Source organism: Conger conger, chromosome 2, assembly GCF_963514075.1.
Source record: "Conger conger chromosome 2, fConCon1.1, whole genome shotgun sequence".
Lineage (NCBI taxonomy): Eukaryota > Metazoa > Chordata > Actinopteri > Anguilliformes > Congridae > Conger > Conger conger.
Window position 1 is genome coordinate 44,460,392 of NC_083761.1, and position 23,822 is coordinate 44,484,213.

A 23,822-nucleotide genomic window follows, 5' to 3' on the forward strand; every position below is an offset into this window, starting at 1 on the left:
GATTTGGTTCTTATGTTGGAATGCAGTGGGGTTTTTTTTGCCAAACATAACGTTTCTCATTTAAACCAAAAAGTTCTATTTTCGACTCATCCGTCCACAGAACATTCTTCCAATAGCCTACTGGCTCATCCACTATACACAGGCATACCACTATATACCACTATACAGTGGTTTCCTCCTTGCCATCCTGCCATGCACACCATGCTTGTTCAGTGTTTGCCTGATGGTGGACTCATGACCACCAATATTAGCCAACGCAAGAGAAGCAAGAGATCCTTAGATGTTACCCTGGGGTTCTTTGTGACCTCCTGGAATATTATACGTCTTGCTCCCGGAGTGATTTTTGCTGGACAACCACTCCTGGGGAGAGTAACAATGGTGTTGAATTTCCTCCATTTGTAGACTATGTGTGACAGTGGATTGGTGGAGCCCAGACTGTTTAGAGATGGTTTTGTAACCTTTTCCAGCCTGGTGAGCATGCATCTCCTTTGATCGAGGCATGGAACACTTCCAGAAAGCTGTGTGGTGAAGACCAGACTTAGCTAGTGAAGTTTTTTTAATTTTTTTTCATTGGTGTGTTTTTATGATTAATTGGGTTCAAATTTTAGGACTGTTATCACATTTTTGAAGATATTATGCAGATTATGCAATATTATGCAATTTATGCAGATATACAGAACATTTTAAAGGGTTCACAAACTTTCTAGCACTACTGTACCTCATTATTATTTTGAAAGTTACCTGCTGCTGTGGGTAACTTAGGCCAGTGGTTTTCAAACTCGGCCCTGAGGATGTGTATGCTGCAATCCTATAGTAATGAACCTTTTGCCAATTTGTCTTATTACAGTTACAGATTATTTACTCTCTTTAGCCTGATTATATCAGAAATTGAAGTTTTAATTATTGCACCTATGTCCTCCTGGAAGCAAGAGATGCATGAAGAGCTGGACCATTATTTGGAGACATTTTTTTTTAGTTTAGCAGTATCAATTCACAAAATTTGGCAGTAAACAAAATCAGCATCCTCATTAGTTTGCATCAGCCTTTAACACAATGTATGTTTCCGTGACATTGAAAACAATAACTGCTGGTATATATATCCTCAGGTTCTGGCTTAATCGGACTAATGAAATGGATGAGCCTGATGACTGGAAGGCAATTAACTCTCTGGGTGAAGACTGTGGACATCTAGACACTAGCACTTATGAACTAAACTCCTGGATGGATGGACCATGTGAGACAGCCTATAGCGCAATCTGTGAGAAAAGTGTTTAAACTAACAGAAGCTGATAGAGTTCTGATCTTTTGCTTTTTCTGATAGCATTTTAAAATCCAAATATGCTTCAACAAAGTTGAATTAAGAATAGGTCTAGGCTAATCCTTTTATTCCTCCACGTTTCATTCCTTAATAGCCAAGGATTTGCCCAATGATCTATATATTGAGCTTGCAATTAGCATGATTCTGCAAGCAGACTATTTTTTGTGTCAAATCACAATAAAAGTGATATGAGACATGGATGGTAGGGGTGTCTATTACAATATAAACAGTAAGCATTTAATTAGTATTTCCAAAATGTTAACATTTCCATGAAGCTTCTCTTTTTAATTTCTTTTCATTTTGAAGGCTGTGTTCACTCAATGGCATGATTTAATTTTATATATATATATATATGTGATCAAATGCTACATAATGAACATCAGCCATAGGATTGTGTTGATCAGTTAAATTCAATGCATGTTCTTTTTTCTTAATTTAATTGGTGTACCATATTTTTTACATTCTATATTGGATTGCGAGGGTGTATTGTGGGAACTGCAGTTTCAATAAAGCTTGTGGAAATTTCAGTACGACTAATGTTTGGCACCATTACCTATATTACCTATATTACATGCTACAGATGAAAGTCTATTTTTTATGTTGACATTTATCATATTTATCAAAAATGCAGCCAAGTCAGGAAATAGTTGATAAAAGGTATGAATGCCATGAAACTTATGTGTATGATTGCATATTTTGGTCTCATGTTATTGCCATTTATTTTATTTGGATATAAGCAATCAGCAGTGGATTTTGTGATTCATGGTCCATTTCAAAATGTTTCTCTCCCACACTATGCCAGTTTACATCACACTGTCTCTCTTTAGGCTCACTAAATTAAAAAACAATTGCTTTGTCCAGAATAAAATGATTTTGTTCCCTACTTTCTTAGTAACTGTGTCATGTCAAAATGAAACAATGGGCCTCATGCAAGAACCACTTAAATCACTTAAATCTCTTAAAGCAAGCGCAGGTCGCATGGCACATAGAAACACAAATCAAACTTTCAAACTAGGCATTGCAGATGAAATATGAACCAAAATTCAGCAACTGCATTGCTTATTTCTTGCCTAAAATATTTTCAGAAGCATATTTTGGACTGTTTAGGAGTAAAAAAATTAAGTATATCAATGACTTACTTGACTTAATCCTCTTTACCCCGTTGAGGGGCATAGGGCGTCCACCAGAGCTCTCCATCTCACTCTCTTCTGGGCCAGGGCCTTAGCTTCTTGCCAGCTCACTCGGATGTTCCTCAGGTCTTGGAGTGTGGAACGTCTCCAGGTGTTTCTCGGCCTACCGGCTTTCCTCTTCCCCTGCGGGTTGTAGTCCAAGGCCTGTCTGGTGATGTTATTTGGGGCCTTCCTAAGGGTATGCCCTATCCAGTTCCACTTTCTCCTTTTGATGGTGGTAGCTATGCTGTCCTGGTTTGTCATCCTCCACAGCTCTTCATTTGTGGTTTTGATGGGCCACCACAGCTTGAGGATGTAACGCAGGCATTTGTTGACAAACACCCGGATCTTGCTTGTGAGGCACTCGGTAATCTTCCACGTTTCAGAGCCGTAGAGCAGGACAGTCTTCACATTGGTATTGAAGATCCGTAGCTTGGTGTTGGAGAGTTGCTTGGACAACCAGATTGGCCTGAGTATCTTGAATGCTACCTGTGCTTTGCTGATGCGTGCCTCTATGTCTCTATCTGCTCCTCCATCCCTGCTGATGTTACTCCCTAGGTAGGTGAAGTGCTCCACGTCCTCTATGGCCTCTCCCCTGAGTGTAATTGGATCATGTGTTTTCGGATTTAACCTCATGGTCTTGGTTTTTCCGGTGTTGATCTTGAGTCCAAGCTGGTCACTGTAACCTATCTGTCTTCTGTTGCATGTGCATGTGGTTTTCAGAGACTAGTGCCAGGTCGTCTGCGAAATCCAGGTCCTCGAGCTGGATAAACAAGGTCCACTGGATTCCTGTCCGTTGCTTTTCAGTTGTTCTTCGCATGATCCAGTCAATGGCAATGAGGAAAATCAAAGGAGAAAGAAGACAACCCTGCCGCACCCCTGTTGTGATGGCAAAGGTGTCTGACAGTTTACCTTTGCAGATCACCTGGCCATTGAAATCTTGGTACATGTTCTTTATTAGATTGATGATCTTAGAGGGAAGGCCATAGTGACCTAGGAGATTCCAAAGTACTTCCCTATCCAGGCTATCAAAGGCTTTTTCAAAGTCCACAAAGTTTATGTACAGGGAGTTTTGCCACTCAACACACTGCTCGATGATAATTCTCAAAGTAGCAATATGGTCTGTGCATGACTTATCCTTCCTAAAACCTGCTTGCTCTTTTCTCAGCTGTTCGTCTAAGGCTGCTTGTATCCTATCTAGGATAATCCAGCAGAGAACCTTGCTAGGGATGGACAGGAGCATTATGCCTCTCCAGTTGCTTCATTCACTGAGGTTTCCTCTTTTAGGAATGGTGACCATTAAGCCTGTTTTCCACTCTATTGGGATTACCTCTGTATCCCAGATCTTGTTGAGGAGATGGTATAGAACCTCTGTGGTTGCTTTGGGATCAGCTTTCAGAATATCAGGGGGGATGTTGTCAACTCCTGGTGCCTTTCCAGCCTTCATCTTTTTGATGGCTCTGGTTATTTCCTCCTTTGAGATCCTCCCACAGTTGACCTTCAGGGCTTCCAATGGTACACTGCTGATCTCTGGTGTTATTTCTGGGGGAGGTCTATTTAGGAGCTCTTGGAAGTGTTCCCTCCAGCGGTCCAGCTGCTGGGCTTCCTGTGTGATGAGTTGTCCCTGTTTATTCTTCACTGGTCGGCTAATGATTCTGTTCTTCCCCGCTAGTTGTCTTGTGATTCTGTAAAGATCTTTCATGTTCCTCTGTCCAGCTGCTACTTCTGCCTCACATGCTAGGTTGTCCACATATCTCCTCTTGTCCCTTCTCGTCTTCTTCTTCACTACCCTGCTCTTTTGTAAGTATTCTTGCCTCCATTTTTCTTTCTTTGTCATATCTGGTTCCCTATTGCACTTGTTTTTAAGGTTCTTCCTTTCCTCTATGTCTTGCCAGGTGTCATCTGCAATCCAGTCTTTTCTTTCACCTTTCCTATAGCCGAAAACCTGTTCACAAGTGTCAATAAAGGCCTTCTTGCAGCTTCCCCACTGTTCCTCAACATCTCCTGTTTCTGCTAGTGTTTGGAATTGTTTTTTAAGTGTAAGCCCTGCTTCCTGCCTAACCTGATGATCCCTTAGTTTTCTGATGTTAAATCTTCTCTGTGCCCTACTTTCTTCCCTTGTCCTTACAGCTAGTTTGAGTCTAAACTCTCCTATCAGAAGGTGGTGGTCAGAGTCGATGTCTGATCCCCTCTTTACCCTAACATCTAAGAGTAGTTTTCTCCATTTTCTTGTTACTGCTATGTGGTCGATCTGGTTCTCTGTGTTTAGATCAGGAGAGATCCACGTAGCTTTGTGTGTGGGCTTGTGTGGGAATAAAGTCCCTCCGATGGTTAGTTCATTAAAAGTGCAGAAGTCCGCAAAGAGAGTTCCATTCTCGTTCATTTCTCCGAGACCTTCTGTTCCCATGGTGTTCTTCCAGTGCCCGTTGTCCCTTCCAACCTTGGCATTCATATCTCCCATGACTATCTGGATGTCTCTCCTTGGGGTCTTCTGCACTTGTGCTTGCAGTTGTTGGTAGAACTTCTCCTTTTCTTCAGTTTCAGCTGAGTGTTTGTCAGTGCATAGCACTGAATGATGGTGATGTTTCGACCCTTGGATAAAAACCTGGCAGTGATTATCCGTTCTGAAACTGGTTCCCAATCAAGGAGGCTTCTTGCTGCATCTTTAGAGAGAATTAGGCCCACACCCTGCATGTGTGGATCCTCTTCGTTCTCCTTCCCCGAATACAGAAACCTCTCTCCTGTGGCTGTGGTGACTTCCCCAAAGGTGTTCCATCTACACTCGCTAACTCCTATTACACTGACATTATATCTTCTCATCTCCTTTGCTAGTTGTGCTAACTTTCCTGCTTGATGTAGAGTTCTCACATTCCAGCATCCTATTCTGGTCTTGGACTTGAACCGGAGCAGGCCTTTCCTCCCTTGGGCTTCTATCAGGGTTTGGCCCAAGTAACTCATTCGTCTCCTACTGGTAGGGTGGCATGCCTGATTCGAGTGGGATTCGTTTATTCTGGTTTCGGTTTCTGTAATCATTTTTACGGCTGGGTGGGTGATTGGCCCAAGCAGTCGGTGGAGTTGGTCTGTTAGTCCCCTTCCCACGCTTAAATTCCTCCAGGCAAAGGATTACAGCCCCACGCCACATGGGGCCAGACATTTCCTAGCAATAGGTTGGGTACAAGCCATCCCGGCGCGTCAAGCCTGGCCAACTCCTGCCACTGTATGATGAAGGCACGAATGTCGACACCACCAGCAACACGGGACGGAAGTATATCAATGGTCTACGGATTATTATGTTTTGCAAAAAAAATTAAAAAAAAATAAAAATAAAAAAATAACAATAAACCGAAGTCTACCCAATCAGGTAACAGCTATGTGAGATGATCCTTGTTCTTGTTAATCCCATTGGCCTTGTATCACCAATCTCTCAACTCACAGATTTGCCTCTGGGAGAGTGGCTTCACGGATGCTACTTCTGAGAAATGTCATGCCATGAGTATTCCAGAAGCCATGGGACAGGCCCAGAGACCTTCTGAAAAAGATTTTGTGGTCTGATGAGACAGAAACTTGGCATGAAAACAAAGCACTATGTTTGGCGCAAACCATAGTCTATGTGACACCATCCCTGCCATCACACGTGGTGGCAGCATCATGCTATGGGGTTGCTTATCAGGAGGGACATGGAAGCTTGTTTCTCTCAAAGTAGAAGATAGATGGAGCTAAATATTATATATTATATATGCTTCATGAGAATCTGTCATTCCAAAAATGAAAGGCAAATATTAATGTTCAAAAGCATATGACAACTATAAACTACAAAGCAATGGCTTCAAACAATCAGTATTCTGGAATGGCCCAGCCAAAGCATAGAATTAAATCCCATTGAAAATCTCTGTTATGACCTGAAAATGTCTGTCCACTGACACGCTCTGTCTAACTTGGCAGAGTTGGAGAACATTTGCATGAAGGAATGGGCAGAAATTAAATGTGCAAAGCTCACACAAATATACTCAAAACAACCCAGACATGTATCGACTCTCACACTCTCTAAAAAGGTACAAATGCTTGTCTCTAGGGTGGTGCCCTATGGGTAAATGCCTACATTTATATAGCACCTTTATCCAAAGTGCTGTAAAATGAATGCTTCTCATTGACCGATCCACACACACACTCACACACCAACGGCGATTGGTTGCCATGCAAGGAGGTTAGGTGTCTTGCTCAGGGACACTTCGGCACACCCAGGGCAGGATCAAACTGGCAACCCGCCAACTGCCAGATGGCTGCTTTTTTGCTTGGTACACCTACTCTTTTGTTCCCAAAGAGAACATGACTGTACTGTCAGGGTACATTTTGTAAATGTAATCCTTGAAGAACAAAAATGTACCTCCACTATCACTTTATTTTGGCGAGTGCATTGATTTAAGATTTCCTGTGGATAGGGGTGTATTTTGTTTTGAGCACCACATGGCTCAGAAATCATTGCAGTCCGGATGTGATGTGGATTCCCCAGTTTTAAACTTGATCTGAAGTGTCTGCACCAGCTCCCCTACACATGTTAGTGCACTGATATCTTTTCAAGAACAACAGCTAATGGACAATCCAGTATTTGGTTGATTACTTCAATTATACCAAAGCTACAAGTATAAATATTAGTTCACGGAACTTCCCAAATGGCTCCAACCTATATGCACCTATCCACATACAGTAAGTCTAAGGGTGAATTCACATTATACTTGAGCATGCGACACCATGGAAAAGTTATCTTCTGAAATTTGATAATGCACCTTGTACAGTACAGCAGCAAGATGTCCGCTGGCATTTTGGCAAGTATGGTCTCGTACAGATGTCAGTCTTTGTAAGTACTTGTTGGTCATGTACTGTGCAGTATATCTTCTGATGATTCATCGTGTTCAGGCATTGCAGATAATTATCTTTGTACACTAATAGTCTGCAAAGAAGAAATGCAATCTAATATCACAGATTGACTGAGCTGGGTAGCTTGACCCAACAGTGGAACAAAATAATAGTAAAAAAAAACTGTTCGGCAAATATGCACCAACATGCTTTTGACGGTTATTGAAAAATAAAAAAGTGTGTGCTGAAGCGCCAAAGAAAGAGAAATCACATAGCAGCAGTTTCACCAAGGAATACACTCATTAACCAGTTTATCACTACATTTTTTATTTGGCTAGCAAGCACAATAGCCAGCCTGTTTTTTAAAGAAATAATCATTCAAGCAACTAGCAAGCAAGTCACCTTACTAGGTAAATGAATGTCTATTTGTAACATTGAAGAGGACACACTTTTTATGTTGAAGAATTCAACATTTTCTAACTTTAAACTAATTGTGCAGAATAATATGCTTGAGAAATCTATCATATTTCTATTCTTTATTAAGATTCCACATGGTAATAAGTTATGCTCCACGTGGGAATAATTTATGCTCCAAAGCAGTGGACCTTTACACCAGAAGTAATTCAACTTTTCCCTTTCCTAATTGAGAACTTTGTATGGGAATTTCATCCAGGGGGTGTATGGTTTTTAAAATGCGTGCTCTTTTTTACGACTACTTAACATAAAATGTAGTCCTGACTTGTTTGGTCCTTAGGCACATGAACATAAAACCGACACGAAATATGTGAACGTCCGCCACCTCTGAATTACCTATGAACAAAACTGAAATTCAAGCGGAGAAAACTTTCCTGATAACTTTGAAGAGCTCACTTCAAATTAAACACAGTGACAGTGCTCACAGCAACAAAAATGTGGATGGAACTACATAAAAAAGATCTGCACTTCCCCAAACCAAAGACCCTAAAATAGAATGATCTGCCAAAAATAATGAAAGAAAAATAAACAATAGGTTAGTCACTTCCTGGACAATAACACAAATAAACACTTTGAGATTGATAAATGAACGGTGGAGTTAAGGGACCTCCAAAAGCCAATGAATGGGTAAATAATGCTGCTAATGCAGTGAGGCTCAAACCATCACTGAAATTAAGAAGAAATTGTTTGTGTCACCACAGAAGAAAATGTCTCACCATGATCGCAATGGCAGTGGGGTCAAGGGGGAGTCTCCGTTACAGATACGGCGACAGAATCCGTGCCATCATAGGAGATGATGCACTGGTGCATGTCTGATACATTGCATGGCTACAATGAATAGCCTAGTTGACCATTAATTTATAAATAAGCCACCCATCTCCCTGAGCACCTTCAGTAAGATCCCGTCACTATTTTAGAGCATGTGCTCCCCCTGCTTCACACAAAATATTGTTATTCATACAGAAGAAAGAATTCTAAAAGCAAGAAAATTGGTGTGGTTTTTGGACGTGGCCCGATGTTTAGAAAAAATATTTGTTGAATACAGGTCTGTGTCAATTCTGCATCTTGAAACAATTTTTTTTAATAACCTCAATTACATATTACAGGGGCAAATTCTGAGGTAAACCAGTATTTAGTTACAGTAGGCAATAAAATACAAGACAAAGGCCCACAAACCCAGTGCAGGAGTAAAAAGATACAGAATCAGTTAATACGTTATTTTATTTTAAAGGTATGTCATAAAAAAGTATGATTTTATCTTCACTTTAAATTGACTGGAAAGTGACTACAAGTCAAAATAACCACACATTATCATGCACTACACATGTAAATAGCAACAACATATATTTCAAGTCTGACAAACAATTTCAGGATTGCATGGCTGTGGTCTGGACTGCCTCACAACCCCACCTCCCACATCAACCCCTACGGAAATGTACCACCCACATTGGATTGGATTGTATTGGAAAAGGAAGGAGAAAAATCTCATGCAACTATGGGAGGAGATATGCGATGAGACTAAAACATTTATTGGCCATTAGGTCAGGGAATTATTGATAACAAGGACCCTGACTCAATAGCTCAGAGTTCAGAATAAATTGAATAAATAGTAATTATTGCAATGCATTTGAATTTTGTTGATGCTTAATACACACCATAATAACCCAATACGATGTAGTCTGAATCCATTCACAGATTAGCCTTTATAGTCACTATTAGTGTGACCCTGTTTATGGTGTAGCATGAGTGAAAACATTATTTTATAATGCAACCTGATTTATGCATACTTAATACAGAAATACTTAAAATATTTAAAAACTGTATTTGTTACTATTTAGATTTTGTTTTTTGAGATAATGAAGCACTCTCTGAATAATTATTCACACTATGAATAATTTGCAGTACAAAACATAATCAAAAGAGATGCACATTTCAATAAATGTATTCACAAATGACTGATATATGGAAAAACAGTCATCCTCAGTGCGTGTCTATATGGAGGTGAAAATAAAATAGGGTAAACAAGTGCAGGTCCAGGTACACTCAACTGGTTCAGTGTGAAAAACTGTACGTAGCCACCTTGTAAATCACAAAGATAATTGTATTATTCGAGTTCGATTTTTGTCAATGTTCCAGAACTACAGTACATTGCTTTTAATTAGCAATAGTTATTGTTACATCAGCATTACAATGCTTAGTTAAGAATATTATATTTCCATAACTAATTTTACAAAGGTTAAGTACATCAGGCCATAACTATTATAAATATATAGAATTAGTAAATAAAGATATTGAAGGATACAACAACTGTAATAGCAGTCGTCTGGCAGTCGGAGAGTTGCTGGTTCAGTCCCACCCTGGGGGTGTCGAGGTTTCCCTGAGCAAGACTCCTAACCCCCAACCCTCCTGATGAGCTGGTTGGTGCCTTGCATGGCAGCCAATTGCTGTTGGTGAGTCAGTGTGTGTATTAACTACCTCTGGCACATCCCCAACTTGGCATACAAATATGTTGTGCAGCATTATTTTGACCCTCTGTAAATGTATACATTTACTTTTTTCAAAAATGTATTTGTGAATGATTATTGTGGCACTTTCCCATACAGGTGCCAAACCTTTGTGGTCAATTTTTCTCACAGATTTCTGGAGGATATTTATGGATAAAATGGTAGTCATTTGGTAGACAATAAGAAGGCAACACACTGCATATCAAAGTTTTTCTATTACAATATGTGTGTGTTTATTTCAACTATTGGGCTCAATTTGACCCCACATATAAAAGTGGTCATAAAATCTTAACATAATAGGATGGTAAAAATGACCATGGGCCGGAGAGACTTAAGGGGATAACACCTGTTCTCATACTTATTTCTTTGGAAATTATACGGTATATTCATAGCATTAATCAAAATGCAGATGTATTCCAGTTGAAGGTTGGCAGTATGTAACAAAATAACAGTGTGCTTTTGGTGTGCCTGCCAGCAATCCTGCATATCCCATCAATCAGACCACAAACTACTGTATAAGTGTTAACAGGCTGCACTTTTTTACTGCTTCTCTGATAAAACCTATAACATTTACATTTAAACAACTAACATCACAGTACATTTCATGAATCCCATACAAAACATTCATAATGCACTAATCTGTGCAAGGCTAAACATTTTTCACAAAAATGCACACTATTTCAATATAGCAATATCTGACTGTCAGCAATTTGTATTGTACTGTATGTGATTTTCTCTGACACCAGTGATCATTCTTGCTTTAATTTTCTTCTCCTGCACAACCTGCAGCACAGTAAATGGAACATGGTTGCCACTGTGGCCAGTACAGCCAACACTGCGACTATGAGAAAGCCGATCACATCCAACGAGTGGTAGGCATACCAGGGCATCTTGTAGGACTCAGTGCGCAGGTGGGCCGCTCCTTTGTGCCTCATGACAAACTCAATCCAGAAGAAGGCACTGTCCAAAGGGGGAAGGGGCTTGTCTCGGTGGAGTCTGGAGAGTTTTTGCATATTGCTTTGATATGAGGGATCCTGGAGAACATCTTGCAAGGCCTGCAGAAAGCCCTGGCTGGTAATCTTTGTCACATCCAGCACTTTCGCTGCCCCTCGTACTTCCAACCTCAAAACGTTCTCAAACTGGTCAAAAAGCAATGGCAAGCCCAGCACTGGTATGCTGTGGTAGATAGCCTCATAAATGCCATTGGTCCCTCCATGGGCCACAAAGGCCTTGACCTTAGGATGGCCCAGGAGGTCATTCTGGGGCAGCCACTGCACCAGCAGTGTATTATTTCCCAGGTTCTGGGGCTTCTCCCCAAGGTGCCTCCAGATTACTTTTTGGGGGATCTGGGCAAATGCAGCAGCAATCTCTGATGTAATTCCAACAGGCAGGCCTTTAACGAGTGTCCCCAGGGACATGATAACTACCCCATGGTCTCCAGAGCTCTGCACAAACTCCTCCAGGTCTGGTGGCAGAGCCTTGGATGGCTTGCACTGGAACCCACCAATGTAGACAATATTAGGCATTGTTGGGCGAGGGAACTCAAAGACAAAATCCACCCTCATAAGCCAAACGTCAATGGACTGGAGGAGATGGTAGAAGTTAATATCTGGTCCAAAGTACTGAGCACACAGTCTATTGTAATGTGGACAAACTACAAATGTGTCGATGCAGATGTTGAGGAAGTAGTGGAACATATTTTTTGCTCTTTGAGTGAAGATCATTTTGTCTGAGACTGTACATAAAGAAGTAGGAACATATGAGACTGGGGAGGGTGCGACTATAAAATGTCCCTCCCCACTGGTGATCCAGCGGACATTGAAGACTGTGGGAAGATGCAGCTTGTGTGCTATCAGGAGCCCTGCTGGAAGACCTGGATCCATAAGAACCAGGTCAAACTGAGTGTCCTGGAGGCTCTGCATGAGCTGTTGGTTCTTGAACATCTCCACTGCAAGCTGACTAGCTTGCCTGTGCATGTTTGACAGTTTGGTCAACATTTCCCAGTAGAAGGAGATAAAGGCCAGGACAGATGCCCCTCCCCGCTGGATCTCCATAATTCTGCTGAGAAAGGACACAAAGAAGTCCTGGTCCTCAATGCTGATGACCTCTGGAAGATGGACAGTGATGGAGGTGTAGTGGGGACACTTTTCCTTGACATACCAGCTGCTAACAGACCGTACCACAGTGATGTTGTGGTGCCTGGCATGGAGTCCCTCAATTAAGAGATTCATGTTGATCCAGTGGCTGCCATCCACTGGGAATACCAGGATCTTCCCCCCATGCGAACCCAGGACATTGACAAGGACAGAGATGATAAGGGCTGCACATTTGACCCATGTAATGTTTCTCATAGCTTCCCTCTATATGAAAGATAAAAATATATGTCAAAGACATTTCTCCCTGTTAGACATTAGCTGAAAATGAAAACATCCTGCTGAATGGTGCAAATGGATTTAATGCATTTTATTATTATTATTATTATTGTAATTATTATTATTATTATTATTAGTAATATTATTATTCACAGCTCTAAATACCCCACTCCTGAAGAGTTATATTTACCATCACTGCTGAATGCATTGAGGAGCTATCATCTTTTTAAGAGTAGCCACCGTCTGTTATCATCGTTTTAAAGTGTACCTGGACCAAAAATGAGCATATGCATAGATCTGTTCAATATATCATAAAAATAACTTTTCCCATTCTCGTAAGCTAAATAAGTTATGCATAATAGCATATTTCATTTATTTTACTGGACTATGTTGGTCCCGTAACAGTTCAGTGAGCGGACATATTGGCGAATACTGTACTGAATAATGTAAACACAGTGCAGTATATACGCCAAATCATGCAGAGAATTTTCAATATAGGCATCATTCTGAGTGACAAAAATTATTCAGAAACTTCAACTGGTTATTTATATGAAGCATTATCCCAATTTAGTATGCTCAGGTGGAGAAGGAGACAATTCAGGTGATTATGGGACCTTCATCACAATCACTAGCTTGCAAGGATTGCATAGAACACATATTGTCTCCTGGCCCGCAACGACTTGACATCACTTCTTCATCAAGTGTTTGGCAATATGTCTGCTCACTGAAGTGTTACGGGACCCATGTAATGACAAAAGAAATTAAATATCAGGCACGCAGAACTGGGGATCCAATAGCGAGACAACAACGAAAGTTCTTTGGTTAGCAAAGTATTTATTTTCTTAAAGCAGGCTGAACAAGCAAGGGTCAAAAGTCAGCAATCAGGTACAGCAGGGATAATGCAGTTTGTAAACGATAGTCCAGGCGATGGGTCAGATTTCCAGGAAACAGATATGTCAATGATAATCCAAAGAATGATAGCAGTCACAGGCAATGGGTCAAAAACAAACGGCCTAATCAAACAGAAACACAATCCAGAAACAAAAGTCGAAAAACATAAATGGGTCGAATTACTACAGGTCAGAATCAGACAGAAGGAATACGCTAAATTAAACAGGTTGTAACAGATATCAATCGAATAACACTGGAAAGTACGGTCTAAACACATAACAATCTGGCGACGAACAAGACTAACAAAGGGGTTTATATACACAGGTAACAATGGGGGGAAATAACCATCAAAGTGCTAATAACAAGAACAGAATACCATGCACACAAAAACATGAAACCTAACATTAAATATGTCATTATGCGTGACTTATTTAGCTTACGAGAATGGGAATATTTATGATATATTAAGCAGATCTAGGCATATGCTCATTTTCGGTACAGGTACCCTTTAAGCAAAAGAAAATCAAGCAAAGGAGAGTAGAATGTTGGAATTGTTAAAAGTTAGAGGGGCACGAATGTAGGTGGTGGTGGTAGGTGTCACAAGGATACACAAAAGTACTCCCAGTAGCAAGCCTTTACTTTAGCTTATAGTATTACATTTTCCATGTGAGAGAAACAGCAAACCGAATATTCTTGAGTTTAAAAACTGTTAGCACAAACTGAGATGTGATGTGAAACCTTATGGAAGGCAGCAGAAAAGAAGGAATGGGCAGATTCTTAACTCTGAAGTACAGAAGTGTTTCCCCAGTGGGCCATAAATGTCATGTGACCACTCTAGCAAGGAAACAAACGTCCTGTTCATGAATGACGGAGGGGGAAAAACAACCTTCAACCTTGCAAACAAGTTAATAGTTAATACAAAACTAATCCACAGTATCTACCACAGGACTTTCTGCAGGTCTGGATTTTGTACTTCACAGAAAAACTTTGGCATCATTGCATATTGTGCATGTATACTATTACAACACTGTTTAAAAAGTTAAAAACTGTACCTTGAGTCACCAGATTCACAACAGTTATGTGCTTTGAGCCCCTTTAGCTTTGCAGACGCTGCCGTTTTTGCAGAACAGGTTTTGTTCTCCAAGCCTGAGCAATCGCTGTGGAATGTGCAAGAGATTACACAAATGGAAAAAAACTGGCATTTCAAAATGGACAACAGATGTGAGCAAGGCAAACCATTCACAAGTGACTGCCTCTACGCCAACACCAGCGTCCACCCACAGTTCCGCCCCTTCCTTTTCCCTCTGCCCAAAAACAAAACAAACATTTTCTCAGAAGACATACAGATGGTCAGTTTCCGAAGATAAGAAAATCTGCAAAAGCCTGATACTGTAGGAGGAGTGAAGGATTCCTCTTACTACAATAAAGAAATGAAACCTTAACTTTTCTTCCTTCCCCTATTACTGAGATTACTCTTGCTTTCACATAAGGAGTGCTCTGACATAAGATAATGTCTTTCCACTGAAAATGCACAGAGAATGTTCCTAAGCTCTTTTTCCACTTATTGCAGCATTACAAATGTTGCAGTAAGTGGAAAATTAAACTGGAATTTGCTTTGCCCAATAAAACATTTTTGTGTTTCAATACTTTATTTTAATGCATTTCTCAACACATGGACTGATACATGTACTAATTAATACAATGAGGTTCCTTTGAGGCTTGCATCAAATGTTTACTTTACAGTGCATGTACAGTGCTGACTGTGGCCAGGGGCCAGGTCTTGTGGACTATTCTTCTCCTGTGTAGGATGATCTTATTCAAAAAGCGGAAATGAGTTCACATGCAGTACATTACTGAGCCTCCTGATCTAACTCAGCACCCAACAGTCCCGCCCTCTCCTGGCCAGACTATTGTTTGGGGACAAGGGATGTCAGAAGCTGTGACCAGGGTTTCGTGTCTTGTTTCTGATCCTCTTCTCTTGAAAGGGCTGTGTGAGACCTTCAGGAGCAGACTACGCTCATCATGGTGGGTATTCACACAGCTGTATCAACGGCTTCTCTTTTGGCCCTCACTGCCTGGTGTTGCCTCACCAGAGCTGATGTGGGCGACTTTACTCCCTGCGCCGACTTCCTTTACCGTGCCTCATCCCCCAAGGGACTACTGGGGATCCCCATCTGCCAGCGTTACCTGAACAGGTACCGCTTTGCTTCTCTGTACAGCAGAAGATACCGTGCACCCTGTTACTCTGCCTACATATTCTCATCGCCGGCGGGAAAGAGACCTAAAGACCATTGGAAGTATGAGCCACAGGTAGGCAGTCTTTACCGGAGTTTGCATGCATGCTTGCAGCAGAATTAATTGCAGAGCAATGGGAATAGCGGCATATTTACAATGTAGTCAACTGGAAAAGGTTTTCTCTTTTCAGAGGAAAAACTCAGTAGTCAACGTATTTATATGGGGAAGAGTTGCTCCCTGTAAGTCAGGAGTTGGCCGTGTTTAGTGGAGCACTCATGTGAATCGACATGCTCATTTGCTGGAATTAGTCACATGCCACAGCTCATCTGTTTATGGGAACCAGTGATTCAGTTAGCAATAAGTCAGCACTGTTTATGTGCAGTAGGTGAATGAAAGAGGAACTGTATTATTTCCAAAAGAAAATGAGAACAGGCTATTATGTACATAAGCAACTTCTCAAAACAAGTTGGTATAGCTAGTATATTCTAAATTCAGAATTGTGTAATCTGAAATATTACACATATGTATGCACTGCACACCATGCAGTTTCTGACCTGTATTGGTGACTTTGTTTTGAAGATGTCTTTGGAGATGGGGGCTGTTGAGAGGCTTATAATATGAAGACACTGCGCATGTTTGTAGATGGTCTATTTATCTATCAGAAACCAATGGCACTAGTGCCACTGAAGTTTGGCATATGCTCCCAGGGTGTCCCAGGGTGACTCCATTCTCTGGTAATTTTAGTGCACATGTTAGTCTCCTTTTTCATAGACTGCAGGAGGTCGCTTCAGCATGAAATTCCACCATCATATACTATTAGATGCTTCAAATGAGCAGACAAAGAAACTAATTCAGTTAAAAATGAGCTGTAATGTATTAATGGGAGATGCATTTTTCTAATTTCAGCTGGCATATCCCAAAGCAGATGGAAACATGGTACTCTTCCGAGAGGGCAAGGTGGATCCGAACATTGTGGAGAGCCAAGCTGTACAGACGGACTACATCAACTCTAGCTATACCCATGGTCACCTCAACCCCAACCTGCACCACCAGGACCAGGAGACGAGGAGCTCCACCTTCACTCTCACCAATGTGGTCCCACAGAAGTCTGGCTCAAATGGCGGTCCTTGGGCATCGTTGGAGAGGAATGTGAGCAATCTCCTGAAAAAATACTGCAAGGACAAAGCCTACATTGTGACAGGGGCTATGCCCTACCAAACCGAGCGCTGGCTAAAGGAGCACCGTGTAGCTATACCAGAGTATCTATGGTCAGCCTACTGTTGTCCAAACTACACAAAACCTCCTGAAAACCTCAGACATTTATTTCCAACCTTTGCTGCCATTGGCCGCAATGACCCAAATAGCACAGAGAAGATAGTTCCCATTGACAGGGGGAAGAAGAAACAATTCTGGGGTTATGATGTAAGGACTATGCCCCTGGACACTCTGGAGATATACCTGCGGGACAGATTTGGGACTTTTGTCAGTGTGTTCTATAACCAGTGTTCAGAGCAGTGATGCTTGGCCCTTTCATCACTGCAGTCTTGGTCAGTTCTTGACTTGTATTCTCTATCTTTTTTTGTGTTTCAACAAATCTTGTTACCATTTTAAACAAAGTGATATAATACCTGGGTAAAGAGATACTCTCCAAATGGAAAGAAAATGCCATTGTTGCCTTTCCAACAATCCTGCTGTTCTACTCAACCCAAGGTGCCAGGCAGATAGTGAAAACAGTAAATTAAACAGTAAGTGCTCTGTAAGGCTTATGACCTCTGCACATATGCTATGATACTGATATGTGAAGTGTATTTTAAACATTAGATACATTTTAATTGTATTAAAATAAAGCCTTAGCCATTGACAGTGCCCTTGGGATAAAAGCCCATCATTTATTTATTTGCCTCTGTACTCCACGATTTGTAATTAAAAAATCACATGGTTAAAGTGCACATTGTCAGATTTTAATAAAGGAAATTTGTACACTTTTTGGTAAAAGTAGAAATGACATCAGTGTTTATACATAGTCATTTTGGGGCACCACAATGTTTGGGACACAGCAATGTTATGTAAATGAAAGTAGCCATGTTATTTTGTTGCACATCCTTTGCATGCAATGGCTGCTTGAAGTCATTCATGGACATCACCAGTTGCTGGGTGTCTTCTCTGGTGATGATCTGCCAGGCCTGTATTGCATCTTGGGCGCATGCTTGTTTTGGGGGTTTCAGCATATGAAAGGCATGCTCAGTTGGGTTTAGATCGGGTGATTGACTTGACTGTGAACTTAGGATGGGATATAATGTGTCAATACGCTTCAGAATTAACTTTGCTACTATCATCAGCAGTCATATTACCAATTAAGATAAGTGAGCTAGTACCTTCGGTAGCCATACATTCCCAGGCTATAATACCCCCACTACCGTCTTTCACAGATGAGGTGGTATGCTTTGGATCTTGGGCAATTACTTTTCTCCTCCATACTTTTCTCTTGCTATCTCTCTGATATCTTCATCTCATCTGTCCACAAGACCTTTTTCCAGAACAGTGGTTAGTCTTGTAAGTGTATATCTTTGTGCCGAGTGTAAACAACAAAGCTAACTTGTTCTTGTGCCTGTGTGTATGTACCTAGAAACCAACACCTGCTTCCCTTTTGGTTAATATGCTCTATTGGGAGCTGGAGAGGTAAGACGGGGGCCCACATACACTTGCTTACACGTAGTTTTGCCAATCGTGTCGAGACACCCTAGGTTAGGGGGTGACTGCCACCTTTGTATTTTTGTTAGCAAGAGAGTAAGTATTTGGCAACTTCTCCTACGTAATCAGTTAGTCACATGTGGGTTGCTAGAGTAGTTGCTAGAATGTTCTTTTCTTTGGCAACACATGCTTCCAGTTCCCCTTTCCCCTTTCCGTATGTGCATAGTGTAACTAGTTTTATTTTCTCCATGTGTTCTCTTGTAAATATGTATGTTTGACACCATTACAACTTTGGCACTTTTGGGTAGCCGGTTGTCTGGTCGTAATTTCTGCGCGGCTGATAAATCAATACCCTTAATTAGACGTTGGGCTTTAACACCACTCACAATAAGCATGGATTGTTTTGAGAGAACCAGTGCAGTTAATTTAAATAAAGCGTAAATGTATTCGAAATACGTGAGAATTATTGCTAATCAGTGCTCCAAATATATTACAAACCAACAGATTCATCTTTGCAATGAAAAAAACTATTCAGGTGGACATACCAATGGTGTCTTACTACAGTACCTTGGGAATATATTATATATGCAGAATAACTATAGTCTAATCATATAGCCTGACATTTGTGGTATTCACCTAACAGCCAAAAAATCTAAAGAATATCATATTGCATGCAAACTGCATGAGCACATATCAACACCTAACCTTCAACATTACATACACAGGCACTAAAGTGGTATGTGTGTATACGCGCATGTAAGTGGGCGTGAGCAGGTTTGTCACTTCCTGTGGAACGCTGGTGGACGTGAGGGGCGCGACAGGGCGCGGCTGGCCCCGCCAACCAGTGGCCCCCAAGCATCGGGCCCCCCGCGCACACCCCGGCCGGGTCCCGGGGCCCCCGCCCCCAGGCGGCCACACGCCCGACCACGCGGGGCCGGCGGCGGGGGCAGGCAGACGGAAACGCCACCCCCCGGGGCGCGGGGCCCAGGGGCGGGCCGGGGCAGCCAGGCCCCCAGGGCCCGGCCCACCCCAACCACAACAAGCCGGGCCGGCCCCCCCACGCGCGCCGCGGCAGCGCCCACCCGAGCCCCAGTCTTTCGTTCTTAAGTCACTTAAATCTCTTAAAACGAGTGATTCAATACTTGGCACATTCACCAATTTTCTCCAATTTCGGTAGTGTGTAAGTAAGTAAGTAATAGTTTATTTATATACCATCTTTGTAAACCAATGGTTACAAAGTGCTTCACAATGGAATACTTAAAAAGCACTACAAACAAAACAAAAATCAACAAACAGGAAAAATAAAAGAAAAAGGAAATGCAATAAAAACACGATTAAATAAGATAGAATACAAAGATAATAATTTCTCAAAAATAGATAATGCATACTGATAAAGGAATATATCAGGAAATAGCCACCAGATCAATGATCAGGGAACGAAAGTAAAAATGGGTGGCAGTAAAAGTGCCAGTGGAATCAGACAGTCTCATAGCAAGAGGGAGACTCTGTATTCCACAGTCTAGTGGCAAGACATGTTAAAGTGCAGTCTCCCTTCAATTTAAGTCTCGCCCTTGGGGTGACCAGCAGACCTTGGTTGGAGGACCTCAGGGACCACACATGGGTGTAAGTAGACAGCAGCTTTGCTATATAGTCAGGAGCTTCTCCACATAAAGCCCTGTATGTAATCTTGAGAATTTTAAAATGATCATACCAACGTCAGGTTCCATCAGTGGCTATAGATTTGGTGTGTGCACAGGGATATAGTACATTATTATGTGACTACACAGATCGATTTTTCAATTGCAGGCAAAATATATAGCATGGAGGCTTGGGTTAGCCTCCGCACCTCCCCTTCCGCTGATTTTTGGGTAAAGCTGGCGGAAGGGGTCAGACATGGGGGTGTATTCATTGTTGCTGCATCTGGGGAGGAGGTGGTCACTGGGGATGAGGATCCAGGGGAGGGACCATCAGGCAGCCGTGTCCTGGTTCTGGGTGAGACATAAATGTCTGCAAGCAGTGGTAGCACGGCTCCACTGCCCAGCCTATGCTCCCTCGTCCTTCCCCACCAAGCTCTTTCCCTGCTCCTGCCCCATCAGACTTCCTGGTTTTGACCTTTGCCTGCTCAGTCACTATGTTCTGCCTATTTTTAGTGTTTACTGGCTCTGTAGCTGGTCTGTCCGACCCGGTAATTAAAGATCTCTTTTTCTCAGTGTGCGCTGGGTTCCATTATTCTGTTGCATGACAGACTACTACTTCCACAAGTCTTAAACTTTTAAAATAAGGTTGATTTGTTTATGAGCCAGGCTGCATTTCAGTCAGGCTACTACTAGCTAATGTTAAAATGAAAGCGTGAGTCTGACATTGTGATCGTGGCAAATTTAAAAGCTTTTCAGGAGGATTCGCTTAATATGTTGGCTACCTTGCCTGTTATTTTCAGTCTGAAGTGCTCTGTGGCTAGCAGTGCAACGTTTACCTTTCAACATTTTTATTCTGATCCTTTCTCCGCTCCTGGCCAATGATTACTCGGTTTTTGGACAGTAGTAAAATGATAGTTTTTATTAATGATCTTCGACAAGTGAATCAGCTGAGGGGCTTCATGCAAGCAAAAATTCAGGGAGGCACAGTTATTCTTTTTTCTTCTTTTTTTTTCGGGTGGGTGGGGCCAGGGCTCCTCCCCCAGGAAAATTTAGAAAATAACGATGCAAAGTCCTGCAATTTAACAGTTTGACTGAAGATTTGGGGGGGACTTATCTTAAAATTCCACTTGTTACAAAATAATTCCCCACCTTCCATTAGGGTAAACATTGTATGTTTAGTTTGATATTTTAATTTGCGCTGTTGTGGGCTACTTGTGTAAACATTACTAGCAAAACAAAACATGCAATTTCCCCCTCCCTTTGTCATTGCTGTATTTATAGTTCGGCTTCATGAGCAGCAGGACCTCAGGCTGTTTCCTTCCGTTTAAACAAATAAAGAGAAAGAAAAAAAAAACTACTACCAGACAGCAAAAAGCTATATTTCGAAGCAACCATGAATGCCACTTGTATATTTTTAAAAAGAAGGCATGCTTGGATGGATAGGAGACATATAATGAATGTAAAACGATGAAATGTCAATTAGCTGATATTAGCAATAACGATGCCACAGTTGTGGCATGTGGGCTGGTTAGCGACAGCTGCGCTAGTCCTTCAGCTAAGTTTTAAAGTTAATTAACTTATCGCAGTGATTTTATAATCAAATTAACACAATATTAAAGAGTGTAAAACAATGAAACATCAATTTACAACTGTATCTTGTTTTGTAAAAATGAACATCAGTAACTTCTAATTTTCATTTGAAGGTTACAGTAAAAGGTAAAACTGTACTGTACATTAAGATTCTTTAACTCCTTGATCCTTAAGCGCAGGTGTTACTCTGAGCTGGCCTGTGCTTGTCTAACATTGCACTTCAATCATTGAATATGACAGATTAGCTTGTAGGCAGAGATGCCTTGAACCGGTAAATCTAACACTGTCATTCATAAGATTGAATAGAAGCCCTTTTCACATGAAAGCCATGGCATTCATTGTATGCTTTACCATTATAATGACTCTTTACAAAAAACTGGTCCATCATTTGGAACAAAAAAATACAAACTGACCAACAGGCTCTGGAACTTCTGATACTGATGCCAAATACTGGAGGTTCTGTGTGTTTGGAGAGGTCCTGAAAACATATGCTTACAGTGATTAGTGCTGGGGTCAGTTCAATATTGGGGGTGATATTAAATGGTGTATAGTGCAGAACACAAAAAATAGAAAATGGACATAATTTTGATTCCCTTGAGGGCAGCTCACTGAATTCACCCATACCCACCATAATCATTGCGTTATTATTATGGTCTTTGGGGAAGAACACGCAATTTCTCCCATCGTATCCTTCAGCAATAACGAAATGCACCATTATATAAGCTTCTGCAATGTCCCGACATGAGCAAGTTAACTGAAGCGATGAGAACTCTGTCTCAGTGCATATCACCATCATTCATTCACTTCTCAAAGATTGACAAGATGCTGGGGGGCTGTACTTTTAGCTGGATAAGACATACAGGTTTAGTAGGAAAAGAATGCTTGGGGGAATATAATGTTTCCTTGCCCCTTTAATCACTTCTGGCTCCTATACAGACTTGTTTAGTTACATAACTTATTACATAATTACATATATAAGTATAATATTATATCTGTAGTATAAACGGATTCCTGACTGCTACACATTTCGAGAAGGTTATAAAAATTGCAGATTTTATTTGTGATTACAGGTTTTCAGGAGTAGTACTACATTTTTTGCATTTAACGTATACAGAAATGAATTATGGAACTAATTGTTATCATGTGGCAAATACAGTATAAACTCTTATTTGTAGAAGGGAGTTTTTAAAATTGAGGTTAGCGTGGGGAAAATAATCCAGACATTATCAAGATACTGCCTTCATATCAGATTGATATCACTCTCAATTAATCTCTGAAAGGTAATACAGCTCTCCTTTCCCTAATAATCTCCCAATCAGATTGCAAATTTCATGCAAGAATCGCAGCTAGCCTTTATGAAAATAAGAAGTCTAAGAATGACGAGGATACATCCACTTAATGAATTAAAAAGGTATCACAAATATATTAAACTTAAGATTATGTAATGGTGTATACACACTTGCATCTACCAGCAAGGCTGAAAAATTATTGCACTGTTGATTTGAGTTTGAGCAGAAATGGTGTCATTGGCTATAAATCATTGCACCAAAACATTTTTACCTCTTAACAAACACATTTCATTTTCCAATGCATGCATATGTAGGAGGATTTGTCTTACAATTTATTGTTATATAGAGCATTATTGCATATTCAGGAAACACACTCAGTGAATCCCTAATGACTTCTGCCTTGTTGTTCTATGGTGAAGATTTATGGGTTATAGTATAGATTTAAGACAAATAGGCCAGGCTTCTCGCACTAAACCAAGGAAAGCCTAGCCAAAAAAAAGAAAAACATTTTAGAAACTACCACTGTTTTTCCGCTTATTTTCCCACTGTCAATAAATAAAATGTTGGTTGCCAAATGCAATTCAAGCTAAGATTGACAACGTGACATGCATGCACTGTATGGAATGACAATACATTTGCAGGAATCAGTCCTCCAGTCACTATGCTGACTGAAAAGTTGAAGACGAGTGAGTGAAGGGTGAGGTTTGCGAAAACGACATAGAACCACAAGGCATACTCTGGACAGTACATTCCACTCGTAAATTAAAGTGGCTGATACCCTCTCGGGTATTCTGTACT

The 23,822-nt window shown here is 41.0% G+C and overlaps 3 protein-coding genes across 3 annotated transcripts in view; 2 read left to right on the forward strand and 1 right to left on the reverse strand.

Annotated features, from left to right (window-relative positions):
- The window catches only part of LOC133122138 (CD209 antigen-like), a 29,038-nt gene extending 27,193 nt beyond the window's left edge, over positions 1–1,845 (forward strand). Inside the window, exon 6 of the mRNA XM_061231881.1 lies at positions 1,107–1,845. Coding sequence (XP_061087865.1) covers positions 1,107–1,275 — 169 coding nt within the window. The 3' untranslated portion in view covers positions 1,276–1,845. The remainder of the gene's footprint in view (positions 1–1,106) is intronic.
- An 8,990-nt stretch (positions 1,846–10,835) lies between these two features.
- On the reverse strand, positions 10,836–14,887 carry LOC133122209 (UDP-glucuronosyltransferase 2A1-like). Its single transcript, XM_061232054.1, has 2 exons — positions 14,635–14,887; positions 10,836–12,679 (listed from the first exon to the last, which is right to left on the reverse strand). Exon 2 carries the CDS (start codon positions 12,668–12,670, stop codon positions 11,069–11,071), a length of 1,602 nt encoding a protein of 533 aa, XP_061088038.1. The 5' UTR covers positions 12,671–12,679; positions 14,635–14,887; the 3' UTR covers positions 10,836–11,068.
- Positions 14,888–15,425: 538 nt separating this feature from the next.
- Positions 15,426–17,802, forward strand: LOC133122703 (endonuclease domain-containing 1 protein-like). Its single transcript, XM_061232814.1, has 2 exons — positions 15,426–15,892; positions 16,724–17,802. The coding sequence occupies exons 1-2, from the start codon at positions 15,605–15,607 to the stop codon at positions 17,333–17,335; spliced, it is 900 nt and encodes a 299-aa protein (XP_061088798.1). The 5' UTR covers positions 15,426–15,604; the 3' UTR covers positions 17,336–17,802.
- Positions 17,803–23,822: the final 6,020 nt, after the last annotated feature.